This window comes from Bombina bombina, chromosome 3 (genome assembly GCF_027579735.1).
Source record: "Bombina bombina isolate aBomBom1 chromosome 3, aBomBom1.pri, whole genome shotgun sequence".
Classification (NCBI taxonomy): domain Eukaryota; kingdom Metazoa; phylum Chordata; class Amphibia; order Anura; family Bombinatoridae; genus Bombina; species Bombina bombina.
This window is the reverse complement of record NC_069501.1, coordinates 703,144,765-703,168,243: the sequence shown is the minus strand read 5'-3', so window position 1 is coordinate 703,168,243 and position 23,479 is coordinate 703,144,765. Positions and strand designations below refer to the sequence as shown.

The following is a 23,479-nucleotide window of genomic DNA, read 5'->3' as shown; positions in this document are numbered from 1 at the left end:
TAACATTGAGCTCATGCATGTGAATTTACCATGGAGACAGCTCTGATTGGCTAAAATGCAAGTCTGTCAAAAGAACTGAAATAAGGGGGCAGTCTGCTGAGGGTTAGATACAAGGTAATTACAGAGGTAAAACATGTATAATTTTAACTGTGTTGGTTATGCAAAACTGGGGAATTGGTAATTAAGGGATTATCTTTTAAAACAACAAAAAGTCTGGTGTTGACCGTTTTTAAGTACATTTCTTGGAAGATATGTAAAAAAAAAAAAAAAATAAGATAAAACAAATCTAAAAAGTCATATTAAATTATTTAACAACAACAAATCCGTTGCATTCATTTAAATTTTATTAGTGATTTTATTTAACAATAAATCTCTTATTTTGCACTTTATATTTAGATCATATCTATAACTTTTTACAGTTGAAATTTATAGTATGCTACTTTCTTTACAACTAAATAAGAAAAAAAAGATTTACCCCAATAACAAAAACAATTAAAACCTTAAAAAAACACAAAGAAATAAACTCAAAAAAGCAAAGTACAGTGTTTTTGATATATTATTAGGCACATTTTTCTTAACATACCATTAAGCCAGTAAAATATTATTAAATCGTAAAATTCACATCAATGCATTTGGTGCTTCATATATACTGAACAGTCATATCACTTCGTATCATGTATTTGGGGCCACTGCATGACCAACTCTGTAAATGATTGAAAATACTAATTCAAAAGGAAGAACAATGCATTTTCAGCATTTCAGTGCAAGAAAAATCAAATCTCTATGACAGATGAAAAAAGGAAAAGTTGTTAATTGCCTTCAAGGAAAAGCAAATCCTCAATGTCAATAACGTTAACCGATTCATTTCAAATATGCAGAAAACAACATTCTTGGATAAATATTGTGTATCAATAATAGTTCAGAAATAGAAGTCAGTAAAAATAAACAAAAAAAACCCAACATGATTCAGAAAGTAAAAATTGACTTTGCAGCCACGTGTTTGAAACAAGAGATGAAAATAGATTAAGCAGGAATCGTAACTACAGTTACAGGGACATTGTGTCAAAAATGTTCTGTCATTGTTAAGAAAGAGCAATATTTATATATGTTGAAATTTTTATTAGCTGAATAAATGTAAAGCAAAAACTATACTGACATACCGGTATCAGCTGAGAACTTCCTACAAGTGATTGTTGACTTATGCTGGAAGTACCTATCAACCAATGATCATTTGCAGGAAGTGCCGATTGGTCAGTGTGCATAGGCTTTGAATAGTAGTTTTAGTTTAAATAGCTTTTAATGCAGAACAAAATGTTAAATATTCTTTTATATAGATGTTAGAAATGTTTTGAGTATAGTGTCCCTTTAACCTAAAATGAAAGGTTGTTCTAGCCCAGTGGTGCCACAGTGTTTTACCATATGGATGATGCACACCAATATGTTTTAGGACTGCCCAGATTTGTATACCTTGTGCTGCCAAACGTTTCACCGAGTCTTTGTGACTGGGAAGAACATACACGAGTATCGAAAAAGAATCTTTCTTCACGGGCTTCTTATATTTTTGTGCCCTAGGTAGTTAAGCATTTGGACCAGTTCTTAATTTAATATGAAACCCACATATTTTCCTTTCATGATTCACATAGAGCCTGTCATTTTAAACAACTTTCTTATTAATTCTATTATCATTTTATCTTTGTTCTCTTGATATCTTATGTTGAAAAGCAGGGACGTATCCTAAGGAGCCGGCACAATGTTTTGGAACAATGTTATTCATTTGCAAGAGCATTAGATGTCAGCACTATTTCTGACCATGCAGTGCTCCACATGCCTACCTAGGTATCTCTTCAGCACAGAATATAATGGGAACAAAGCACATTTGGTAATAGAAGTGGTAAACATTTTTAAAATGGTATGCTCTGTCTCAAACACAAAATACATTTTTTGGGTTTCATATCCCTTTAAGTGTTTTTCTATGTCATAAAACAGAACTGTTTCAGGTTTAATAAAGCTTTATTTTTAGAGGCATTAGGTATGAGGGAAAGCTTCCTCTTCCCCCTATAAAACATTAACTAGACTATGAATGGCAAGGATTTTATTCATATTAGGAGGTACACTTCTCAACATAACCCTCAGGTTTTTAACTTCCAGTGTCCTTTCTACTGCTGTTTATTTTCTTAAGCCACCAAAAAAACAAAATAACTGCTGTAAAACAGTGCCCATGTTGAGAACCACTTAACTATTATTACAAAAGACTGAGTAACATGCTCTTGCTTTGTTATAAGTAGCAAAATATTTATACGGAAACGGCCATCTGTTCTTCATAACACGCGTGTACCCGCATTTTCTGATAATTCAAGTTTGAACTATCATTTTAAAGATTAAACTAGTACAAAAAATGTTATGCAACCAGAGAATCTACATTGGCATGGAAGGTGGACTGATAAATATAGATCAATCTTAAAACATATTATAAGGGCTGTAAAAACCTAAGAAAAAAAATAAAGCTTTACTTGCAGGCAATTCTACATTGCAAGGTTAAATCATGACTTTCTCTTCTGTATCCTCCAGTGTTCGTTTTGGAGTAAAAAAAATCTGTTAAAGGTACAGTCCAGTCCACCCAAAAAATAAATTGTTGAAGGAAAAGGGATTATTTTCCTTTAATAAATGTGATCACATGTATTTAAGAAATTGAAAGTTATGTAAAGTGGCAAAAAAAAAACCCCATAGATTATAAATATGTATATGTAGTGAATCAGAAATGAAAAGAACTACCAATGGAGTTATAAACACGGGTATTAAAAAAAAAAAGATAACTGAAGAAACTAGTTTAAATGTACAGACATTTTTCTATACATCCTTCAGGTCCTGTAAATGCCTTAAACCCATAAATCTTCAAAGATGCCAGTCTCATCAATGCATTTGCATTTTATAATTAGGAAAACAGAAAACATAGTCCTTGACAAGCAGAATAATTCCTTGATTTGCTTGTTATACGATACTGGCAAAGAGATCCTAAATGGGGAAACTGAATTAATTCCCCCTTTTTCCTTTAATAATATTGAGTGATTCTGTTCAGCAGACTACACCATTTTCAAATGAAACTATAGTACGTTGCAGGTGTAGAATCGTGTATACACTTGGCTTAAGTGATGCTGTTCCCCAGGGCTTTATTTAGAAGGTTGTGGATACAACATGTATATTGCATTCCAACATCATTTACCATAAGGTCAGACATTCCAAGCACTGGTTGACTTGTTTGGGTAGTTGATAGAAAAGCTTATTGCAGCAATATTCTTCAGTGCCTGAAAAATAAAAAGATGTTTGAACAGAGTTGTATACAAATGTTATATTGTCATTATATACAGAGGTTGTAGAGATGTTATAAAGATACAAAAATATTCAAGGAAAATATACATTATAAAAGGATAAAGGGACTCTCAGAATTCACTATAGACCTATATGTGTTTTTCAAGTTTCTAAAATTCTATTTTTTTGTGGTCCACATAGTTCCCTGACCTAGAAAACTGACTACAGAGTGAAGATGCTACACAAAACAATTATACCAAGAGGCCAGTAAAGGTAGAAAATATGTAAAGTGATAGCCAGGTTTAATTCCTAAAATAAAATGCAGTATTAGGTTAGGTACAGTTGAAGCATTCTCTAAAAAAATGGGGCCCCAATTCCAAGAAAGCAACTGGTGCGTTTATAAAGACATTTTAGTATGTAATGTTTGCACCAGACATAGGTGCTTATTAACTCACAAGCAAGATGCTGGGAGCACGCTATGCTTTTTTCATTAAGGCAGACAGTATGTCTATTGACTGATAAACAATTAAATGCGAGTTACAGCCTGGTGTGTAAATAATTAAGCACTCATTGGGGTGCAAGAATAATGTATAAAAATTGCCTTAAAGGGGTTTACAAAGATTAATGATAACTAAACACTGCAATAATTTAGATGTCATTTTTCGTATGTTTACAGTCACTTTAAGCTTATTGGGCAAGGATAGGCACGAGGCAAACTTTTTCTGTAAAGGGTCACATAGAAGATATTTTTTGTTGAGGTGGGCCATAAGACTGGGACATTATGTAGGCAGGTATTTACTGATACGCTGGAAATAAACAAGCTGAATTATTACTGTGTTACCGAAACTTGCGATAGGTAGCTCAAAACTCAGCATAACAGATACGTGTCAGACATGTGTGAAAAATGTCTCTTTTACAGGTGGTCATGTAGTTCTAACAGTAACGCAACATTGGTATTCGAAACTCACCGCCAGCCACACTCTCCTTACTCAGTCAGCTACTCTCTCTGTGCTGTCAGAAAATGGAGGTTTTCTCATCTCAAGTTATTGGCAAGCTGGCAGTCTCACTGATATATTCCCACAATATGCAGCCTGCTAGGGACCACTTACAATCTTCTTGAATCAATTTCTACTATCTCCCTATTCCCCAAACTTGGCAGACCAGAGCTCTTACGCCTCTACTCCCACTCAATAAGTCTATCCCTGCTACAACAAACTATGCAAACTGAAGCAGATAGAAAAAGCACCTATAAAACATTAAGGCCCAAAATGCAAGTGAAGGGCTACTGATAGCAAAGGGTGCGCTATCCATATTGCGACCCTGTGCTAAGAATAATGCTCATTCTGGATTGTTAGCACGGCCGTCATTTTTCTTCGGCACCCTATACTTTCAATGGATAGAGCTGCCGTTTGAACACTCCTCATATTGCAAGTGGTAACACATAATAGTGCTGATAAAGTTAGCATGACAGGAGACCTGAAAGTAAAGTGTTAGGACTAAAATAAAAGTATATCATAACAGATGTAAACCATGTTGAAGTACTTTACTCATATATGTAAATATGTATATAATTAATATGTGGGTGTGCATAAATATACAGTGTATATATATATATATATATATATATATATATATATATGAGAAGAGAGGGAGTGTATCAGCTCACTTGAGCCTCTGATGAAGTGAGCTGATACGCTCACAAAACGCGTAAGGCACGTGACGCACGTTCGTGACGTCACATCCGGAATGCCGACTTCTCTGTCAGACGGGTTTGCCAGCTGCTCCGTGCAGCAAGACTTTTTCAGCTGTTCAATCAGCCTTTTTACAGGACTGTACATCACCATCACTCTACAGTCCGTATTGCACCGAATAGTAAGTTCATAGCCTCACTGAAGTGGTGATTTACCTCCGTGTACTCTGGCTATATATTTTCAAAGTTCACCGTATCATTCATTATATCTTTTATATATTATTTTAACACCCTCACTCAGTTGTAACCGGTGTACCATTCACTTCATTAGTGTTTGTATATCACACTTCTTATCGTGTTAGTTATCATTTTATTGTGTTAGTTATTCTATTGTGTACATTTATCAAGTCTCTATTATTTACTTTTTTACACTGATTTATATAAATTCATACCCCCATTAACTTTGACCCCATTTTTTAATCCTTGATTGTTACTATATATATAAATATATATTATATATTTTTACTCTACATTTATATATATTTTTTATAAAACATTGTACATACAATAAATTAGTATCCGCTCCCCTTTTTTTCACCTATTTGCATTTTGTGTTTTTTGGTTTTTTAACACTATGTATACTGCCATTTTTTAAACTTTTATAAATTTTTTTTATTTTTTTTTAATATTATAAATAAAAGTGTACTTTTATATTTTTCTGGATCTCAGCTCATATCAAATAGGAATTTCCATACCACCTACCCTATGTCCAATCATACAGTGGTAAGAGTAGGAAAGTCCTACAAATTCTCCTTGCTGTCTCCTGGTCAAGATTACTACTAATAATAATAATATATAACATATATCAACTTATATTGTTTATATTGTTTCATCATTTTCCATCCCCAATGGTGTACCCTTTGTTGCCTATTTTGTGACTAAAAGTATCAATAAAGGTCACTCGACGCTGTTAACTGGACCCTGTGATTCAACAGGTGAGCATTTATAAGCATTTATTTGATCAACTTGATCTATTACTTATTTGGGATATTTGTATCTTTTTGTACCCTTCCCATCAAATGCATATGAGGAACGTCTTCTGCAAGCGCTATTAGAACAAACCCTATTCACTATATATATATATATATATATATATATATATATATATATATATATATATATATATATATATATATATATATATATATAAATAATGTTTTATTGAGGTTTAATCAAGGCACAGTACAGCATATAACCATAAAATGCAGTTACATGACAGATTTATACACAATATCCTCCGCATTTATTATTTATAGGTGCAAAAAAAGAAACACACTGCTAACAGCATAACAGGAATGGAGCATAGGTAGATGTATGCAGTAACAAACTTTGAAATAATATCCCATACACATTTTGAATCCTATAAAATACACAGGAGGCCATTTTTGGACCTCATATGAAAAAGTGATTAGTCTAATAGAGGGTATCCTCAAAGGTGACCACGTATGGGTCACATACAGTGAACCTCAATTACACAATTATGTAGTAACTCTGTGGTAAACCCCTTAAAACAGGATACAAGTGTAGGTATAAGACTGATCACCTGTGAGTATGAATGCCAGAGTGGTATTCCTCACAGACATATTTCTTTCCATTTATAAGCCAGTAAATTCCAAGATGGGTAGTACAAGGAAAGTAATATACCATTTACAGAATGCCAGTCCTTTGACACCAGCTTAGAAGGACCATGTAAGAGCTGAAACGCTGCATGATCATATTGGTCAGCATGGACGATCTCAGGATTATACATGACAAAGTCTTCGTCATTGCTGCTCTCCGTAGTTACTAAGCATCTGGGGGACTTGCTGGTATGAGTAAAGCAAACACTCTGTGGCTCAAGATGACCTGCATCACAATCCCCCTCTTCCATGCCTGCGGAGGAGCCGAAAGCCGTCAAAATCAGTGGAAAACCTTCTCCCTTAGGAAGGCAATCCAGATAATTTGCAACACTAGAGTACAGGCGGCGGGAGAACATTGCTTCAATGCGTCTCTCTAGCCTGGCAATCCATATTCTCCATGCTCACAGGTAAAGATCAGTAAGGGTTCCACCACTAAATTATCACATTTAGGCGTTGACGAGTTCCCACTTGGTGCAAACAGTAGCCCCAGTAGCGGGGTGTGTGCTGAAGCCTCTTATTCAGTGCGTCTCAACAGTCTGGACTTGAGTGTGGGAGTCATAAATAAAACACAAGTGAGATCATTTGGCTCATCAAATATTCTTGAGGCTATATATAGCAAAAAAAAAAAAAACCTCAGATGGTGCCTTGGACTCTAGATAATCGGCGGATTAGTAGCGCTACCTAAGCAGCTGCAATTATTGCGTCCAAACTAGGCGCTGCCCAGACACCCCCATTAAAAATATAATTTTATACTAAACTATTTTATTAATATTTTTAGCGCACCTTCAGCTTAGCACACCTTTGTGTTAGACCTGGGTTTTGCAGCTCCCATAGAAATTTATTAGGTGAGGGACTTAGCTCAGATGCTCTATCCGACCATAAGATGTCAGCAAGCCCGAGGCTTTCACTTGAGCGCTACAATTTTACTTTTAACTTGTAATATGGAAGTAAAATTGGGGGCGCTATGATGTTGGTACACAATAGTGCCTCCATTTTTACGGTCCATTGTAATCTAGACCTAAGCCTTTAATAATTTTCACCTGTTCAAGGTGACTGACTTTTCCTTTTGTTCCTACACCTTAGTGATGTAGAGTGCAGTTTTTATTGCCACGGTAGACCTAGGTAAAAGCATTCCTAACCTGAAACACTTTTACCTTAAAGGATTACTTTCTGTTATAATTTTTAAGCTAAACAACTAACATATTAAAGTTAATAAAGATTAATTAAAACCTACTGACCTATATTTTCTCCAAAACAAAGTTTCATAACGTTCTAAAAGTTATATCTTTTATTCGCCGATGATGTCACGTTATCCTGCCCACTATTTTCAGCACTGCATGTTCAAAATACTTAAACCAATAACTTTGTGTTTAAAGCGCCATTTTGAAACCTAGGTATTGTAAACGGATTGGTACAGAGCAAAGGATACCCACGGAGTGGGTTTGGAAACAATTAAATTTGCAGACAAGATTTCTGATATACGGTAGAGATATGTTAATGAAATGCTATTGATAAAAAGCGAATTTGGGGTAGTTAGTTAGTAACAGGCATAGAAAATATTTACTTACAGTGGCCCTTTAAGTAATTACTAGCAAAAGAAGAGTCAACGCTTGGACAAAATGGAAACACTCACGCAGCAAGACATCTAAGCATCAATTTATTCCTTTTCAATGACCAAAGAAATTAGATAATCAGTGGAGACTATGCTTATTTATTCCCAGAATTAGCAGAGAATAATCAAGCATAACTGAAGATAATCTGTTTACCGACATTCAATTAAAAGTTTAATTCCATAGCTTAAAAAAGAAAATGTATGCTTACCTGATAAATGTATTTCTTTTTAGACATGATGATTCCACGGATTTCATCCTTACTTGTGGGATTTCACCTCCTGGTCAGCAGGAGGAGGCAAAGAGCACCACAGCAGAGCTGCTATATATAGCTCCTCCCTTCCCTCCCACTCCAGTCATTCGACCGAAGTTTAGGAAGAGAAAGGAAAAGCCAAGGTGCAGAGGTGTCTGAAGTTTACAAAAATAAATAACCTGTCTCAGAGAACAGAGTGGGCCATGGACTCATCGTGTATAAAAATAAATAAATTTATCAGGTAAGCATAAATTTTCTTTTCTTTTTAAAGACACAATGAGTCCACGGATTTAATCCTTACTTGTGGGATACAATACCAAAGCTAGAGTAAACGGATGATAAGGGAGGGACAAGACAGGTAACCTAAACGGAAGGCACCACTGCTTGAAGAACCTTTCGCCCAAAAACAGCCTCAGCCGAGGCAAAAGTATCGAATTTGTAAAATTTTGAAAAAGTGTGAAGGGAGGACCAAGTTGCAGCCTTGCAAATCTGTTTTACAGAAGCTTCATTTTTGAATGCCCAGGAGGAAGCAACAGCCCTAGTGGAATGAGCCGTAACCCTTTCAGGAGGCTGCTGTCCAGCAGTCTCATAAGCAAAACGGATGATACTCTTCAGCCAAAAAGAAAGAGAGGTAGCTGTAGCTTTCTGACCCTTACGTTTCCCGGAGAAAACGACAAACAAAGAAGACGACTGACGAAAGTCCTTAGTCGCTTGTAAATAAAATTTCAAAGCACGGACCACGTCCAAATTGTGTAAAAGACATTCCTTTTGAAAAGAAGGATTAGGACACAGGGAAGGAACAACAATCTCTTGATTAATGTTCCTGCTTGAAACAATCTTAGGAAGGAACCCTAGGTTAGTACGTAAAACTACCTTATCTGAATGAAAAATAAGGTAAGGAGAATTGAATTTTAACGCCGAATGTTCAGATACTCTTCGAGCTGAAGAAATGGCAACAAGAAATAAAACTTTCCAAGATAACAACTTAATATCTAAGGAATGCATAGGCTCAAACAGAACCCCTTGAAGAACTTTGAGAACTAAATTTAAACTCCATGGAGGAGTAATTGATTTAAACACAGGCCTGATTCCAACCAAATCCTGACAAAAGGATTGAACGTCTGGGACATCCGCCAGACGTTTATGTAACAAAATAGATAAGGCAGAGATCTGACCCTTTAGGGAACTTGCCGATAAACCCTTCTCCAATCCTTCTTGGAGAAAAGACAAAATTCTAGGAATCCTGACTCTACTCCATGAGTAGCCTTTGGATTCACACCAAAAAAGATATTTACGCCATGTCTTATGGTAAATCTTTCTAGTCACAGGCTTACGAGCCTGGATCATGGTCTCTATGACCGAATCGGAAAACCCCCGCTTGGATTAAGCGTTCAATCTCCAAGCAGTCAGCTTCAGAGAAACTAGGTTTGGGTGAAGGAAGGGCCCCTGAATGAGGTCTTTTCTCAACGGAAGTCTCCAAGGTGGCAGTGATGACATTTCCACCAGATCAGCATACCAAATCCTACGAGGCCACGCAGGAGCAATGAGGATCACTGATGCCCTCTCCTGTTTGTTTTGAGCAATGACTTGAGGAAGAAGCGCAAACGGAGGAAATAGGTATGCAAGATTGAAGGACCAAGGAACCGCCAGAGCATCCATCAATTCTGCCTGGGGATCCCTGGACCTCGACCCGTATCTCGGGAGCTTGGCATTCTGGTGAGATGCCATGAGATCTAACTCCGGCCGACCCCATTTGAGAATTAGGTTGGAGAATACTTCCTGGTGGAGTTCCCACTCTCCCGGATGAAAAGTCTGTCTGCTCAGAAAGTCCGCCTACCAATTGTCCACCCATGGGATATGGATGGCTGACAGATGGCAAGAGTGGGCCTCCGCCCACTGAATTATCTTGGCTACCTCGGTCATTGCAAAGTAACTCCTCGCTCCTCCTTGATGATTGATGTAAGCCACTGTCGTTATGTTGTCCGTCTGAAACCTGATGAACTGGGCCGAGGCCAACTGAGGCCAGGCTAGAAGAGCATTGAAGATCGCTCTCAGCTCCAGAATGTTTATAGGAAGAACAGATTCCTCCGGAGTCCACACTCCCTGAGTATTTAGAGCACCCCAGACAGCTCCCCACCCTAGAAGGCTGGCATCTGTTGTCACAATCACCCAGGATGGTCTGCGAAAGCATGTTCCCTGGTATAGATGATCCAGAGACAACCACCATAGAAGAGAATCCCTTGTCTCCTGCTCCAGGGTTATTCGAGGAGACAAGTCTGCATAATTTCCATTCCACAGCCTGAGCATGTTTAACTGCAGAGGTCTTAGGTGAAACCCGAGCAAACGGGATGATGTCCATTGCTGCCACCATCAATCCGATTACTTCCATGCACTGGGCCACTGACGGCCGAGGATTGGACTGAAGTGCTCGACGGGTATCTAGAATCTTTGATTTCCTGACCTCTGTCAGAAAAATCCTCATGGATATAGAATTGATTACAGTTCCCAAGAAAGTCACCCTTGCTTTCGGTATTAAAGAACTCTTTTCCAGATTTACCTTCCACCCGTGAGTCCTCAGGAAGGAAAGTACAATGTCGGTATGGGAACCTGCTTGTTGACAAGATGGCGCCTGGATCAGAATATCGTCCAGTTAAGGCACCACCGCAATGCCCCGTGGTCTTAGAACCACCAGCAAAGACCCCAGAACCTTTGTGAAAATTCTGGGTGCCGTGGCCAGCCCGAAAGGAAGAGCCACAAACTGAAAGTGTTTGTCTAGAAAAGCAAACCTTAGGAACATGAAGGTATGCATCCTTCAAATCTACTGTTGTCATAAATTGACCCTCCTGGATCAATGGAAGAATGGTCGGAATAGTTTCCATCTTGAATGATGGAACTCTGAGAAACTTGTTTAGACTCTTGAGATCTAATATAGGTCTGAAGGTTCCCTCTTTTTTGGGAACTACAAACAGATTTGAATAAAACCCCTGCTACTGTTCCTGTGCTGGAATGAGAACAATTACTCCCAGGGAGGAGAGGTCTCTTACACAATGTAAGAATGCCCCTTTTTTATCTGGTTTGCAGATAATCTTGAAAGAAGAAATCTTCCTCTGGGAGGAAATTTCTTGAACTCCAGTTTGTATCCCTGGGACACTATCTCTAAAGCCCAGGGATCCTGAACTTCTCGCACCCAAGCCTGAACGAAGAAAGAAAGTCTGCCGCCCACCAGATCCGGTCCCGGATCGGGGGCCATGCCCTTCATGCTGTTTTGGAGTCAGCAACAGGCTTAGACTGCGAACAGTTTCCTTCTTGTTTAGAGGAGGAAGAGAAGGAATTTCCCTTGAAATTACGAAAAGAACGAAAATTACTTTGTCGTCCTTTTTGTTTATTACTCTTATCCTGAGGAAGGAGATGACCCTTACCTCCCGTGATGTCAGAAATAATTTCCTTCAGGACAGGTCCAAACAAGGTCTTTCCTTTATCAGGAATAGCCAGAAGCTTAGACTTGGATGACACGTCTGCAGACCAAGGTTTTAACCATAAAGTTCTGCGGGCAAGAATAGAAATCCCTTTTAGCTGCTAACTTAGTAATTTGCAGAGAAGCATCTGTAATAAAGGCATTATTCAACTTCAGAGCTTTAATCCTATCTTGGATCTCCTCTAAAGAGGTCTCAGTTCTGAGAGACTCAGACAAAGCATCAAACCAATAAGCTGCTGCACTAGTGACCGTAGCAATGCACGCAGCCGGCTGCATTAGCAGACCCTGGTAAACATAAATCTTTTTAAGTAGTCCCTCTAATTTCTTGTCCATGGGATCTTTAAAAGCACAACTATCCTGAATGGGAATAGTAGTTCGCTTGGCTAGAGTGGAAATAGCTCCTTCCACCTTAGGCACCGTCTGCTAAGTTTCCCTGACAGCGTCCGCTATAGGAAACATTTTCTTGAAAATAGGAGAAGGAGAAAAGGGAATACCTGGTCTCTCCCATTCCTTGGAATAATCTCCGAAGTCTGCTTCGGTACTGGAAAAACGTCTGAGTAAGAAGGAACTTCAAAATATCTATCCAACTTGCTCGACTTCGCAAGATCGGCCACTACTGTAGAATCACAGTCATCTAAAACCTCCCTGAGCAACAGACGGAGGTGTTCTAGTTTGAACCTAAAAGAAACAACCTCTGAATCAGTCAAAGGTATTGACACCTCTGAGTCTGAAACCTCGCCTTCTGATAGAACCTCCATACCCTCCTACTCAGCTCCCTGGGAGGGTACATCCGAGATTGCCACCATAGTATCAGAAACCTCATTTATTACGTGGTTGTCCTTCCTCTTACGCTTGCCTTGAAGCACAGGAAAAGCAGACAACGCAACAGAAATTGTAGAAGACATAACTGTAGCTATGTCTTTTAAGGTAATTCCAGCAATCACTGGAGTAGAAGTACAGGGCACTGCTTGTGCGGGCGTTAAATCTTGGGACGCTTGGGGAGAAAACTGCGGCATACTCTGACTCTCAGCATTAGACTCCTGAGAAGTATCTGCCTTTGAAAAATTTTGCTCATGAAAAATCTTTTCTTTATAACTCAAGGCCCTTTCAATACATGCTCTTAGGTCCATACTGCAATACAAAAATAAAAGTTATTTTTTTTTTCAAAAAAGAAAAAACAAACCTTACTGTCTCTTTAAGAGTTAGCAAAAGCAACTATTAGACTATAGGGAAAATATAAGTGCAAAAAAACAGACAAATTATTAATAAAAATTTGTTGACAAAAAAACGATACTGTGACTTTAAATTTTAAACAGTCACCTTTTTTACTGCTTCATAAAAAACGTACCCAGCAGTTGATACAAATACAAAAAAATGACACCTATACACCTCAGCAACTCTGCTGAGGTGCCAACCTGCCAAAGATCACTCCCAGACTGGAACACTTGTAGACTATGCAGATGACGATCCGGAATTCAAGAGCACAAAAAAACCTCTACAACCGCTTGTCTGTTAGTTCAGCAAGACATGCGGTAGCAGAGCAAAATGAATAAACATCCACCTTTGTCGGATGAAGACTGCGCAATGAAATTAAAACAGCACGCAAACTATAGCCCCGCCCATCGTGGGCGTAACCCAGTACCCGACATCGGAACAAACTGAAACTAATAACCGCAGCCACCATTCCCAATAAAAAATAGCCAGAACCCTCTTTTTTAGCCTGCTTTAACTTTATAGGCTTACAAAAATTCCTGCAAGAGACTCCAAGCCTTCTCCCTTAGCCCAGTGTCTGTACTCACGGTTGTCCACAAACAAACACCCTCCATACCATCCAAGAGGGATAAATGTCCCAACATAAGAATCCTAGTGACCTTTGACTAAGTCTTATGCCTCTGAAAATAAATTTAAGTGCCCACTTTTTTCTGAGAGTAATCCCCAGAGTAAATAAAGTTAGCACTTACCTTAAATGCTGCCCGACAGCATGACAGTCCGACAGGTTTAAGAGGTCCACTCCCTCCTATAGCCCTGTGGAATAAGATAAGCCTGAGTTAAAAAGATGCTTAGGCTATCTGGATTAGGGCAGCAGAAATATATAGGAGGCGCAGTGAGAATTATGTCCCACAAGTTCCTATTGCTCTAAAGCCACCAAGAGCTCTACTGAAGAGACTGATATGGAATACGGCTACACCCTAGACAAAGCAGCACACTCTGGCACTACTTTAAAAATAATAAACTCTTGATTGAAGAATCTATACTAACACCTCACTTTACCTCTTCCTATAACTAACGTAGGCAAAGAGAATGACTGAAGTGGGAGGGGAGGGAGGAGCTATATATAGCAGCTCTGCTGTGGTGCTCTTTGCCTCCTCCTGCTGACCAGGAGGTGAAATCACACAAGGATGAATTCCGTGGACTCATCGTGTCTTTAAAAAGAAACAATGACATCTTGCACTGACAAAGAAGGTCTTTGCTTGGAAAAAGAGTTATTTACTCACCAGATCTATCCGTTAAAGGATCTAAATTTAAAGGGAAAATGTTATTGTTTAAAAAGAAAAGATAGATAACACCTTTACTACCCATCCCCAGCTTTGCATAACCAATATTGTTATATTAATAGATGTATAACATCTAAAACGCTAAATCTCTGCCTGTTTTGAAGTCCCTGCAGGTCACATTTATCTCAGTATATTTTATAAGCTTTTCACAGCAAGACAGAGCTAGTTAATGTGTACCATATAGATAACACTGCGCTCACCCCTGTGGAGTCACAAATGAGACTGCACTAATTGGCTAAAATGCAAGTCATAAACAGCCCTGAGATAAGGGGGCTTTCTGCAGAGGCTTAGATACAAGGTAATCACAAAGCTAAAAACATAATTTATGCTTACCTGATAAATTTATTTCTCTTGTAGTGTGTTCAGTCCACGGGTCATCCATTACTTATGGGATATATTCTCCTTCCCAACAGGAAGTTGCAAGAGGATCACCCAAGCAGAGCTGCTATATAGCTCCTCCCCTCACATGTCATATCCAGTCATTCGACCGAAACAAGACGAGAAAGGAGAAACTATAAGGTGCAGTGGTGACTGGAGTTATAATTTTAAAATTTAGAACCTGCCTCAAAAAAAGACAGGGCGGGCCGTGGACTGAACACACTACAAGAGAAATAAATTTATCAGGTAAGCATAAATTATGTTTTCTCTTGTTAAGTGTGTTCAGTCCACGGGTCATCCATTACTTATGGGATACCAATACCAAAGCTAAGTACACGGATGATGGGAGGGACAAGGCAGGAACATTAAACAGAAGGAACCACTGCCTGTAGAACCTTTCTCCCAAAACCAGCCTCCGAAGAAGCGAAAGTGTCAAATTTGTAAAATTTGGAAAAAGTATGAAGTGAAGACCAAGTTGCAGCCTTGCAAATCTGTTCAACAGAGGCCTCATTCTTAAAGGCCCAGGTGGAAGCCACAGCTCTACTGGAATGAGCTGTAATTCTTTCAGGAGGCTGCTGTCCAGCAGTCTCATAGGCTAAACGTATTATGCTACGAAGCCAAAAAGAGAGAGAGGTAGCCAAAGCCCTTTGACCCCTCCTCTGTCCAGAGTAAACGACAAACAGAGAAGAAGTTTGTCGAAAATCTTTAGTTGCCTGTAAGTAGAACTTCAGAGCACGGACCACGTCTAGATTATGCAAAAGACGTTCCTTCTTTGAAGAAGGATTAGGACATAACGATGGAACAACAATCTCTTGATTGATATTCCTGTTAGAAACAACCTTAGGTAAAAACCCAGGTTTAGTACGCAGAACTACCTTGTCTGAATGAAAGATCAGATAAGGAGAATCACAATGTAAGGCAGATAACTCAGAGACTCTTCGAGCCGAGGAAATAGCCATCAAAAACAAAACTTTCCAAGATAAAAGCTTAATATCAATGGAATGAAGGGGTTCAAACGGAACACCCTGAAGAACTTTAAGAACCAAGTTTAAGCTCCACGGAGGAGCAACAGCTTTAAACACAGGTTTAATTCTAGCCAAAGCCTGACAAAAGGCCTGGACGTCTGGATGCTCTGCCAGACGTTTGTGTAAAAGAATAGACAGAGCTGAAATCTGTCCCTTTAGCGAACTAGCGGATAAACCCTTTTCTAAACCCTCTTGTAGAAAAGCTAATATCCTAGGAATCCTAACCTTACTCCATGAGTAACTCTTGGATTTGCACCAATATAAATATTTACGCCATATCTTATGGTAAATTTTTCTTGTCACAGGTTTCCGAGCCTGTATTAATGTATCAATAACCGAATCCGAAAACCCACGCTTTGATAGAATCAAGCGTTCAATTTCCAGGCAGTCAGCCTCAGAGAAATTAGGTTCGGATGATTGAAAGGACCCTGAATTAGAAGGTCCTGCCTCAGAGGAAGAGACCATGGTGGACAGGACGACATGTCCACTAGGTCTGCATACCAGGTCCTGCGTGGCCACGCAGGCGCTATCAGAATTACTGATGCCCTCTCCTGTTTGATCCTGGCAATCAGCCGAGGTAGCAACGGAAATGGTGGAAACACATAAGCTATGTTGAAAACCCAAGGGGCTGCTAATGCATCTACCAGCACCGCTCCCGGGTCCCTGGACCTGGATCCGTAACAAGGAAGCTTCGCGTTCTGGCGAGATGCCATGAGATCCAGATCCGGTTTGCCCCAACGACGAATCAGTTGAGCAAATACCTCCGGGTGAAGTTCCCACTCTCCCGGATGAAAAGTCTGGCGACTTAGGAAATCCGCCTCCCAGCGAATTATCTTCGAGACTTCCAACATTGCTAGGGAACTCCTGGTTCCCCCTTGATGATTGATGTAAGCCACAGTCGTGATATTGTCCGACTGAAATATGATGAACCTCAGCTTTGCTAACTGAGGCCAAGCCAGAAGAGCATTGAATATTGCTCTTAATTCTAGAATGTTTATTGGGAGGAGTTTCTCCTCCTGAGTCCACGATCCCTGAGCCTTCAGGGAATTCCAGACTGTTCCCCAGCCTAGAAGGCTGGCATCCGTTGTTACAATCGTCCAATCTGGCCTGCGAAAGGTCATTCCTTTGGACAGATGACAACCACCAGAGCAGCGAATCCCTGGTCTCCTGGTCCAGATTTAGCAAAGGGGACAGATCTGAGTAATCCCCGTTCCATTGACTGAGCATGCATAGTTGCAGCAGTCTGAGATGCAGGCGCGTAAATGGCACTATGTCCATTGCCGCTACCATTAAGCCGATTACCTCCATGCACTGAGCTACCGATGGGCTTGGAATGGAATGAAGGACACGGCAGGCATTGAGAATCTTTGATAACCTGGACTCCGTCAGGTAAATCTTCATCTCTACAGAATCTATAAGAGTCCCTAGAAAAGGAACCCGTGTGAGTGGTAACAGAGAACTCTTTTCCACGTTCACTTTCCACCCATGCGACCTCAGAAATGCTAGAACTATCTCTGTATGAGACTTTGCATTCTGAAAATTTGACGCTTGTATCAGAATGTCGTCTAGGTACGGAGCCACCGCTATGCCTCGTGGTCTTAGTACCGCCAGAAGTGAGCCCAGAACCTTCGTAAAAATTCTCGGGGCCGTGGCTAACCCGAAGGGAAGAGCCACAAACTGGTAATGCCTGTCTAGAAAGGCAAATCTTAGGTACCGATAATGATCTTTGTGAATCGGTATATGAAGGTAAGCATCCTTTAAGTCCACCGTGGTCATATATTGACCCTCTTGGATCATGGGTAAGATGGTTCGAATGGTTTCCATCTTGAACGATGGTACCCTTAGGAATTTGTTTAAGATCTTTAAGTCCAAGATTGGTCTGAAGGTTCCCTCTTTTTTGGGAACCACAAATAGATTTGAGTAAAATCCTTGTCCCTGTTCCGATCGCGGAACTGAGTGGATCACCCCCATGATTAAGAGGTCTTGTACACATTGTAGAAATGCCTCTCTCTTTACTAGGTTTGTCGATAACCTCGAAAGATGGAACCTCCCTTGTGGAGGAGAGGATTTGAAATCCAGAAGGTATCCCTGAGATATAATATTTAACGTCCAGGGATCCTGCACATCTCTTGCCCAAGCCTGGGCAAAGAGAGAAAGTCTGCCCCCCACTAAATCCGTCTCTGGATAGGGGGCCCTGACTTCATGCTGTCTTAGGGGCGGGAGTAGGCTTTCTGGCCTGCTTGCCCTTGTTCCATGACTGGTTGCCTTTCCAACCTTGTCTGTAACGAGCAGTAGTTCCTTCCTGTTTTGGAGCGGAGGAAGTCGATGCTGCTCCTGCCTTGAAGTTACGAAAGGAAAAAAAATTAGACTGTTTGGCCTTTGGTTTGGCCCTGTCCTGAGGAAGGGCGTGGCCCTTACCTCCCGTAATGTCAGCAATAATTTCCTTCAAGCCGGGCCCGAATAAGGTCTGCCCTTTGAAAGGAATGTTAAGTAGTTTAGACTTGGAAGTTACATCCGCTGACCAGGATTTAAGCCAGAGCGCTCTGCGCGCCTGTATGGCGAATCCGGAATTTTTAGCCGTAAGTTTGGTTAGATGTACTACGGCATCTGAAACAAACGCATTAGCTTGCTTAAGGGTTCTAACTTTGCTCAAGGCCTCATCCAACGGCTCTGTGCGAATCGCCTCTTCCAGAGACTCAAACCAGAATGCTGCTGCAGCCGTGATAGGCGCAATGCATGCAAGAGGCTGTAATATAAAACCCTGTTGAACAAACATTTTCTTCAGATAACCCTCTAATTTTTTATCCATTGGATCTGAGAAAGCACAGCTATCCTCCACCGGGATAGTGGTACGCTTGGCTAACGTAGAAACTGCTCCCTCCACCTTAGGGACCGTCTGCCATAAGTCTCGTGTGGTGGCGTCTATAGGGAACATTTTTCTAAATATCGGGGGAGGGGAAAAAGGCACACCGGGTCTATCCCACTCCTTACTGATAATTTCTGTAAGTCTTTTTGGTATAGGAAAACGTCAGTACACACCGGTACCGCATAGTATCTATCCAACCTACACAATTTCTCTGGAATTGCCACCGTCTCGCAATCATTCAGAGCCGCTAATATCTCCCCTAGTAACACACGGAGGTTCTCAAGCTTAAATTTAAAATTTGAAATTTCTGAATCCTATCTTCCCGAATCAGAACCGTCACCGACAGAATGAAGCTCACCGTCTTCATGTTCTGCAAGTTGTGACGCAGTATCAGACATGGCTCTGGTGTCATCAGCGCGCTCTGTCCTTAACCCAGAGCTATCGCGTTTGCCCCTTAATTCGGGCATATTATATAATACTTCTTTCATAACATTAGCCATATCATGTAAAGTGATTTGTAAGGGCCTAGATGTACTAGGTGTCTTAATCCTACGCATCTCCCGAGCGGGAGACGCAGGTACTGACACGTGAGGAGAGTTAGGCGGCATAACTTCCCCCTCGTTGTCTGGTGATAGCTTCTTTATCGGTACAGATTGACTTTTATTCAAAGCAATATCAATACAATTGGTACACATCGTTCTATTGGGCTCCACATTGGCTTTTGAACATGATGAACAAACAGTTTCCTCTGAATCAGACATGTTAAAACAGACTTAGCAATGAAAATAACAAGCTTGGAAATCACTTTCAATAAGTTTTACAAGCAATATAAAAAACGCTGCAGCGCTTCAAAATACAGATATAATTAAACAATTCTTAACAAGAAGTGTACTATTAGCAGAGGATTGCACCCATTAGCAAAAGGATGATTAACCCCTCGATACCCAAAACGGATAAAACAGATATCAATTAAGATTTAACGCTTTTAATCACAGTCAGCACACTGTCACAGATATGCTGTGACTGATTACCTCCCTCACAAATGAAATTTGCAGACCCCTGAGCTCTCTAGAGACGTCCTGGATCAAGGAGGAAGAAGCAGAAAGACTGTGCAATAATTTTAACTGCGCAATAAGGCGCTAAAACAAGGGGCCCTCCCACTCCAATCACAACAGTGGGAGCCCTGATATAACGGTTTCCATGCAGAAAAATATGTTAGCCATGTGGAAAAAATCATGCCCAAAGCGATTTATCACCAAAGTACCTCACAAAAAAAAACAAAAAACGAATAACATGCCAGTAAACGTTTTATTAAAAAACAACATTTTTCAATGTCATGCAAAGCTATCACTAAGCCTGCTACCAGTCGCTACCACTGCAGAGAAGGCTTAAGTATTATTTCAGTGTTAATAGTATTTTCTCAGTCAAATTCTAGTCCCTAGAATATAACTCGACTGCGCATACATTTATCAGCCTGATACCAGTTGCTACTACTGCATTTAAGGCTGTACTTACATCATACGGTAACAGCAGTATTTTCTTAGTCAATTCCATTCCCAGAAAATAAAGTACCGCACATACCTCATTTGCGGAGGACCCCGCATGCTATTCCCAGTCTGAAGTTACCCCACTCCTCAGAATGTCGAGAACAGCCAGTGGATCTTAGTTACGCCTGCTAAGATCATAGATAAAAAACGCAGGCAGTCTCTTCTTCCAAATACTGCCTGAGATAGAAAAACAGCACACTCCGGTGCCATTTAAAATAACAAACTTTTGATTGAAGAATAGTTAATAGTTAAGTAAAAACTCCAGCTCCTCTCGCGACCTCCTTCTTTGTTGAGGGTTGCAAGAGAATGACTGGATATGACATGTGAGGGGAGGAGCTATATAGCAGCTCTGCTTGGGTGATCCTCTTGCAACTTCCTGTTGGGAAGGAGAATATATCCCATAAGTAATGGAGGACCCGTGGACTGAACACACTTAACAAGAGAAAAGTAAATTAATATAACAGTGTTGGTTATACCAAACTGGGGAATGGGAAAGAAAGTGATTATCTTTTTAAACAATCACAATTTTGGAGTAGACTGTCCCTATTAAGAAGTATGCTCCATCATCTAGGAAAACAGACAAAATAATACCACAATAGCCAACAAATGTGGGAGACACAATACAGCATACACAGTCAGAGATTTAAACAGAAATATCCTATATACTGAATAAATAAGGAAAGTACAAAGTGTTGTAGAGACCCTCTATAGCATGTAAATCAGGGGTTGACAAATATGTTTAAAATTTAAGAGCCAGTCATAATTTTAGGAGCCAGACAGTAGTATTTGTATATAGATGTATGGATAATAACCCAAAAATTTAGGGTAAAATTCAAGGAGCGTTTGGCTCCCTGGCTCCTGTTTTTGTTGAGCCCTGATGTAAATATACACAAAAAATATACACTGGCTATTGAAGTTTAGCCAATCTTACACCTTCACAAAAAACAAACACAGAGGCGTGCTAACCCTTTGAGAAAGCCGAATTGCTCGGCGAAACATGTCAGGGGAGGTTGGGAGATAATGGGCTCCTTATAGTGTGTGTTAATTTTAAATTATCAGGAATCAACTCTAATTTTTTATGTAACTGGTGACCATCTAAACCTAGCTTGTGGCTAAATAACGGAGTCACAAATTGTGGCTTGCATATAATTAAATATTAGCTTCAGGGAATTTGCTATTGTTCACTTTTACAAGGAGTGACTATAAGAGACAGATATGACCAGATATATTACAGTATTTCAGGCATTGGCTAAGGCTAAATTTACTCATATTTGGTTATTGATACTATTGTGATGCTCTTATAACGGCATTTTAGAGAACACGCATTCTACAGTAATCTTGTTATAATTACTAGCCAAAATCCTTATATGTTTATTATTGGCATAGTGCTATTGAGTAAAATTGATTAGCACAATTAAGATATAAGGCAACAGATACCAATAAGATAGTGCAAATCGGAACCGGCACCTTTGATTTTGGTCAAGTAAAGGAGCATTTGTAATAACAGATAAAAAACCAAACCTAGTATCACACCTTTATAATTCATAGAAAAGCATTATTGCTCCGGTTAAACTAAAGGATGTCAAGGGGGTGAAACTTATTTTTATAATTGTGCCTCATACAATCCAATTCTCAACCTATGGGGAATATTTAATAAATCTATTTAATATCCGAAATTAAGGTTGTAGCATTCGGTAATATATTATACTTAGTCAGAAGGTAGACTTCACTTTATGTTTGATATTGCGGTGTGAGCGAATAGACTATACTGAACTAGCATCTCTGAGTTGTTGCTATCTACTTGGAACATTTGAACAAGTATAAGGATGTTGATAATCACATGAGATATACTTATATATATTTTTGGCAAAGTACTTGCCTGCAGTATATCTGACCATCATTCAGGGAGAACATTTCTTAGTTCCGTACTAATACCATACAAGACAGGGGAATTAAGGGATTCTTTAAATTAAGTGACTGTTACTTATATTTGCAACATTATTAAATATATTGGCAGCAATATTTATCTGCTACAAACAGATAACAGCAATATCCCGAATTATCTCTCGTCTATGTAAATTAGGAAGCTCACCAACTACAAATATTAACATTACCCCAAATACAGGAGAACTTATTAAAATTATTCTTTGTGTATCAAGCCCTCCAAATGCACTAAGTAGATCCGAAAGTGATATAAACATAATGCACAAGTACATGGTATACCAAAATATACCATAACCATCAACATCATTGCTAGCCTTACTGTCAAATAACGTACTGTAATAAGGTACATTATTGCATTTACAAGTGTAAATTCTCTTTTTTCTACTTAGATTGGACAGTCAATATAATAGGCAAATCCTATGTTATGAGATTAACAACTAACATTTGCAATTCATAGTAAAAAATTTTTTTCCAATCTGGTCATTTCTAAGCTCTGTTTAATTCCTATTAAAGATGTTATATTCCTGGGTTTTTAATTGTATTGTTAGTTCCATTATTTCAACAATAGTCCAATAAAAGTTATGTTTTAATTCATCTCACTGATCCGCTATCTTGTAACTCAGTTGATAATTCCACATTAGGGAATAAGAGTGCTATTTATGTGTACAACACCTGGAGATTTTGATCCCCAATCTTTTTGCTCAAAGTTTACGAGTACACAGCACCTCACACTGATGCTCTAGTTACGTGAGTGGAATATAGGATTTAATTTTCTCCCCCCATTATTATTACACATTGGTATCAATAATTATATTCCCTATTCACAACCAGTGGTGCCATTGCGCCCCCTTCTTTTACTACAGAGGCGTGCTAAGCATGAAGAGAATGCATCTGTATTAGTGAGGTAGGAATTATAAAATTCCCGTGCTAACACGTGAGAGGACTTGCGCTAACCCAAAAGCATGAGGACAAAGCAGAGCCAGCATGTGCTAAGCCAAGGGAGCTAGCTAAATAAAAAATAAATAAAAAAACACCAAACAATAAAAGCAGACGAGCACACAAAAAAATGGACCCTGACACTTAGATGAAGGCCAATGCGCACTAACAAACTGGAGCGCCCGGAAAATGAGAGGCAGACCCGCGTTAACACA

At 39.4% G+C, this 23,479-nt stretch overlaps 1 protein-coding gene across 1 annotated transcript in view; it reads right to left on the bottom strand.

The window, feature by feature from the left end:
* Window positions 1–326: 326 nt before the first annotated feature.
* Window positions 327–23,479, bottom strand: part of ZZEF1 (zinc finger ZZ-type and EF-hand domain containing 1) — a gene marked incomplete in the record, with an annotated part of 722,361 nt that continues 699,208 nt past the window's right edge. Inside the window, 1 exon segment of the mRNA XM_053707503.1 lies at window positions 327–3,302. Coding sequence (XP_053563478.1) covers window positions 3,228–3,302 — 75 coding nt within the window.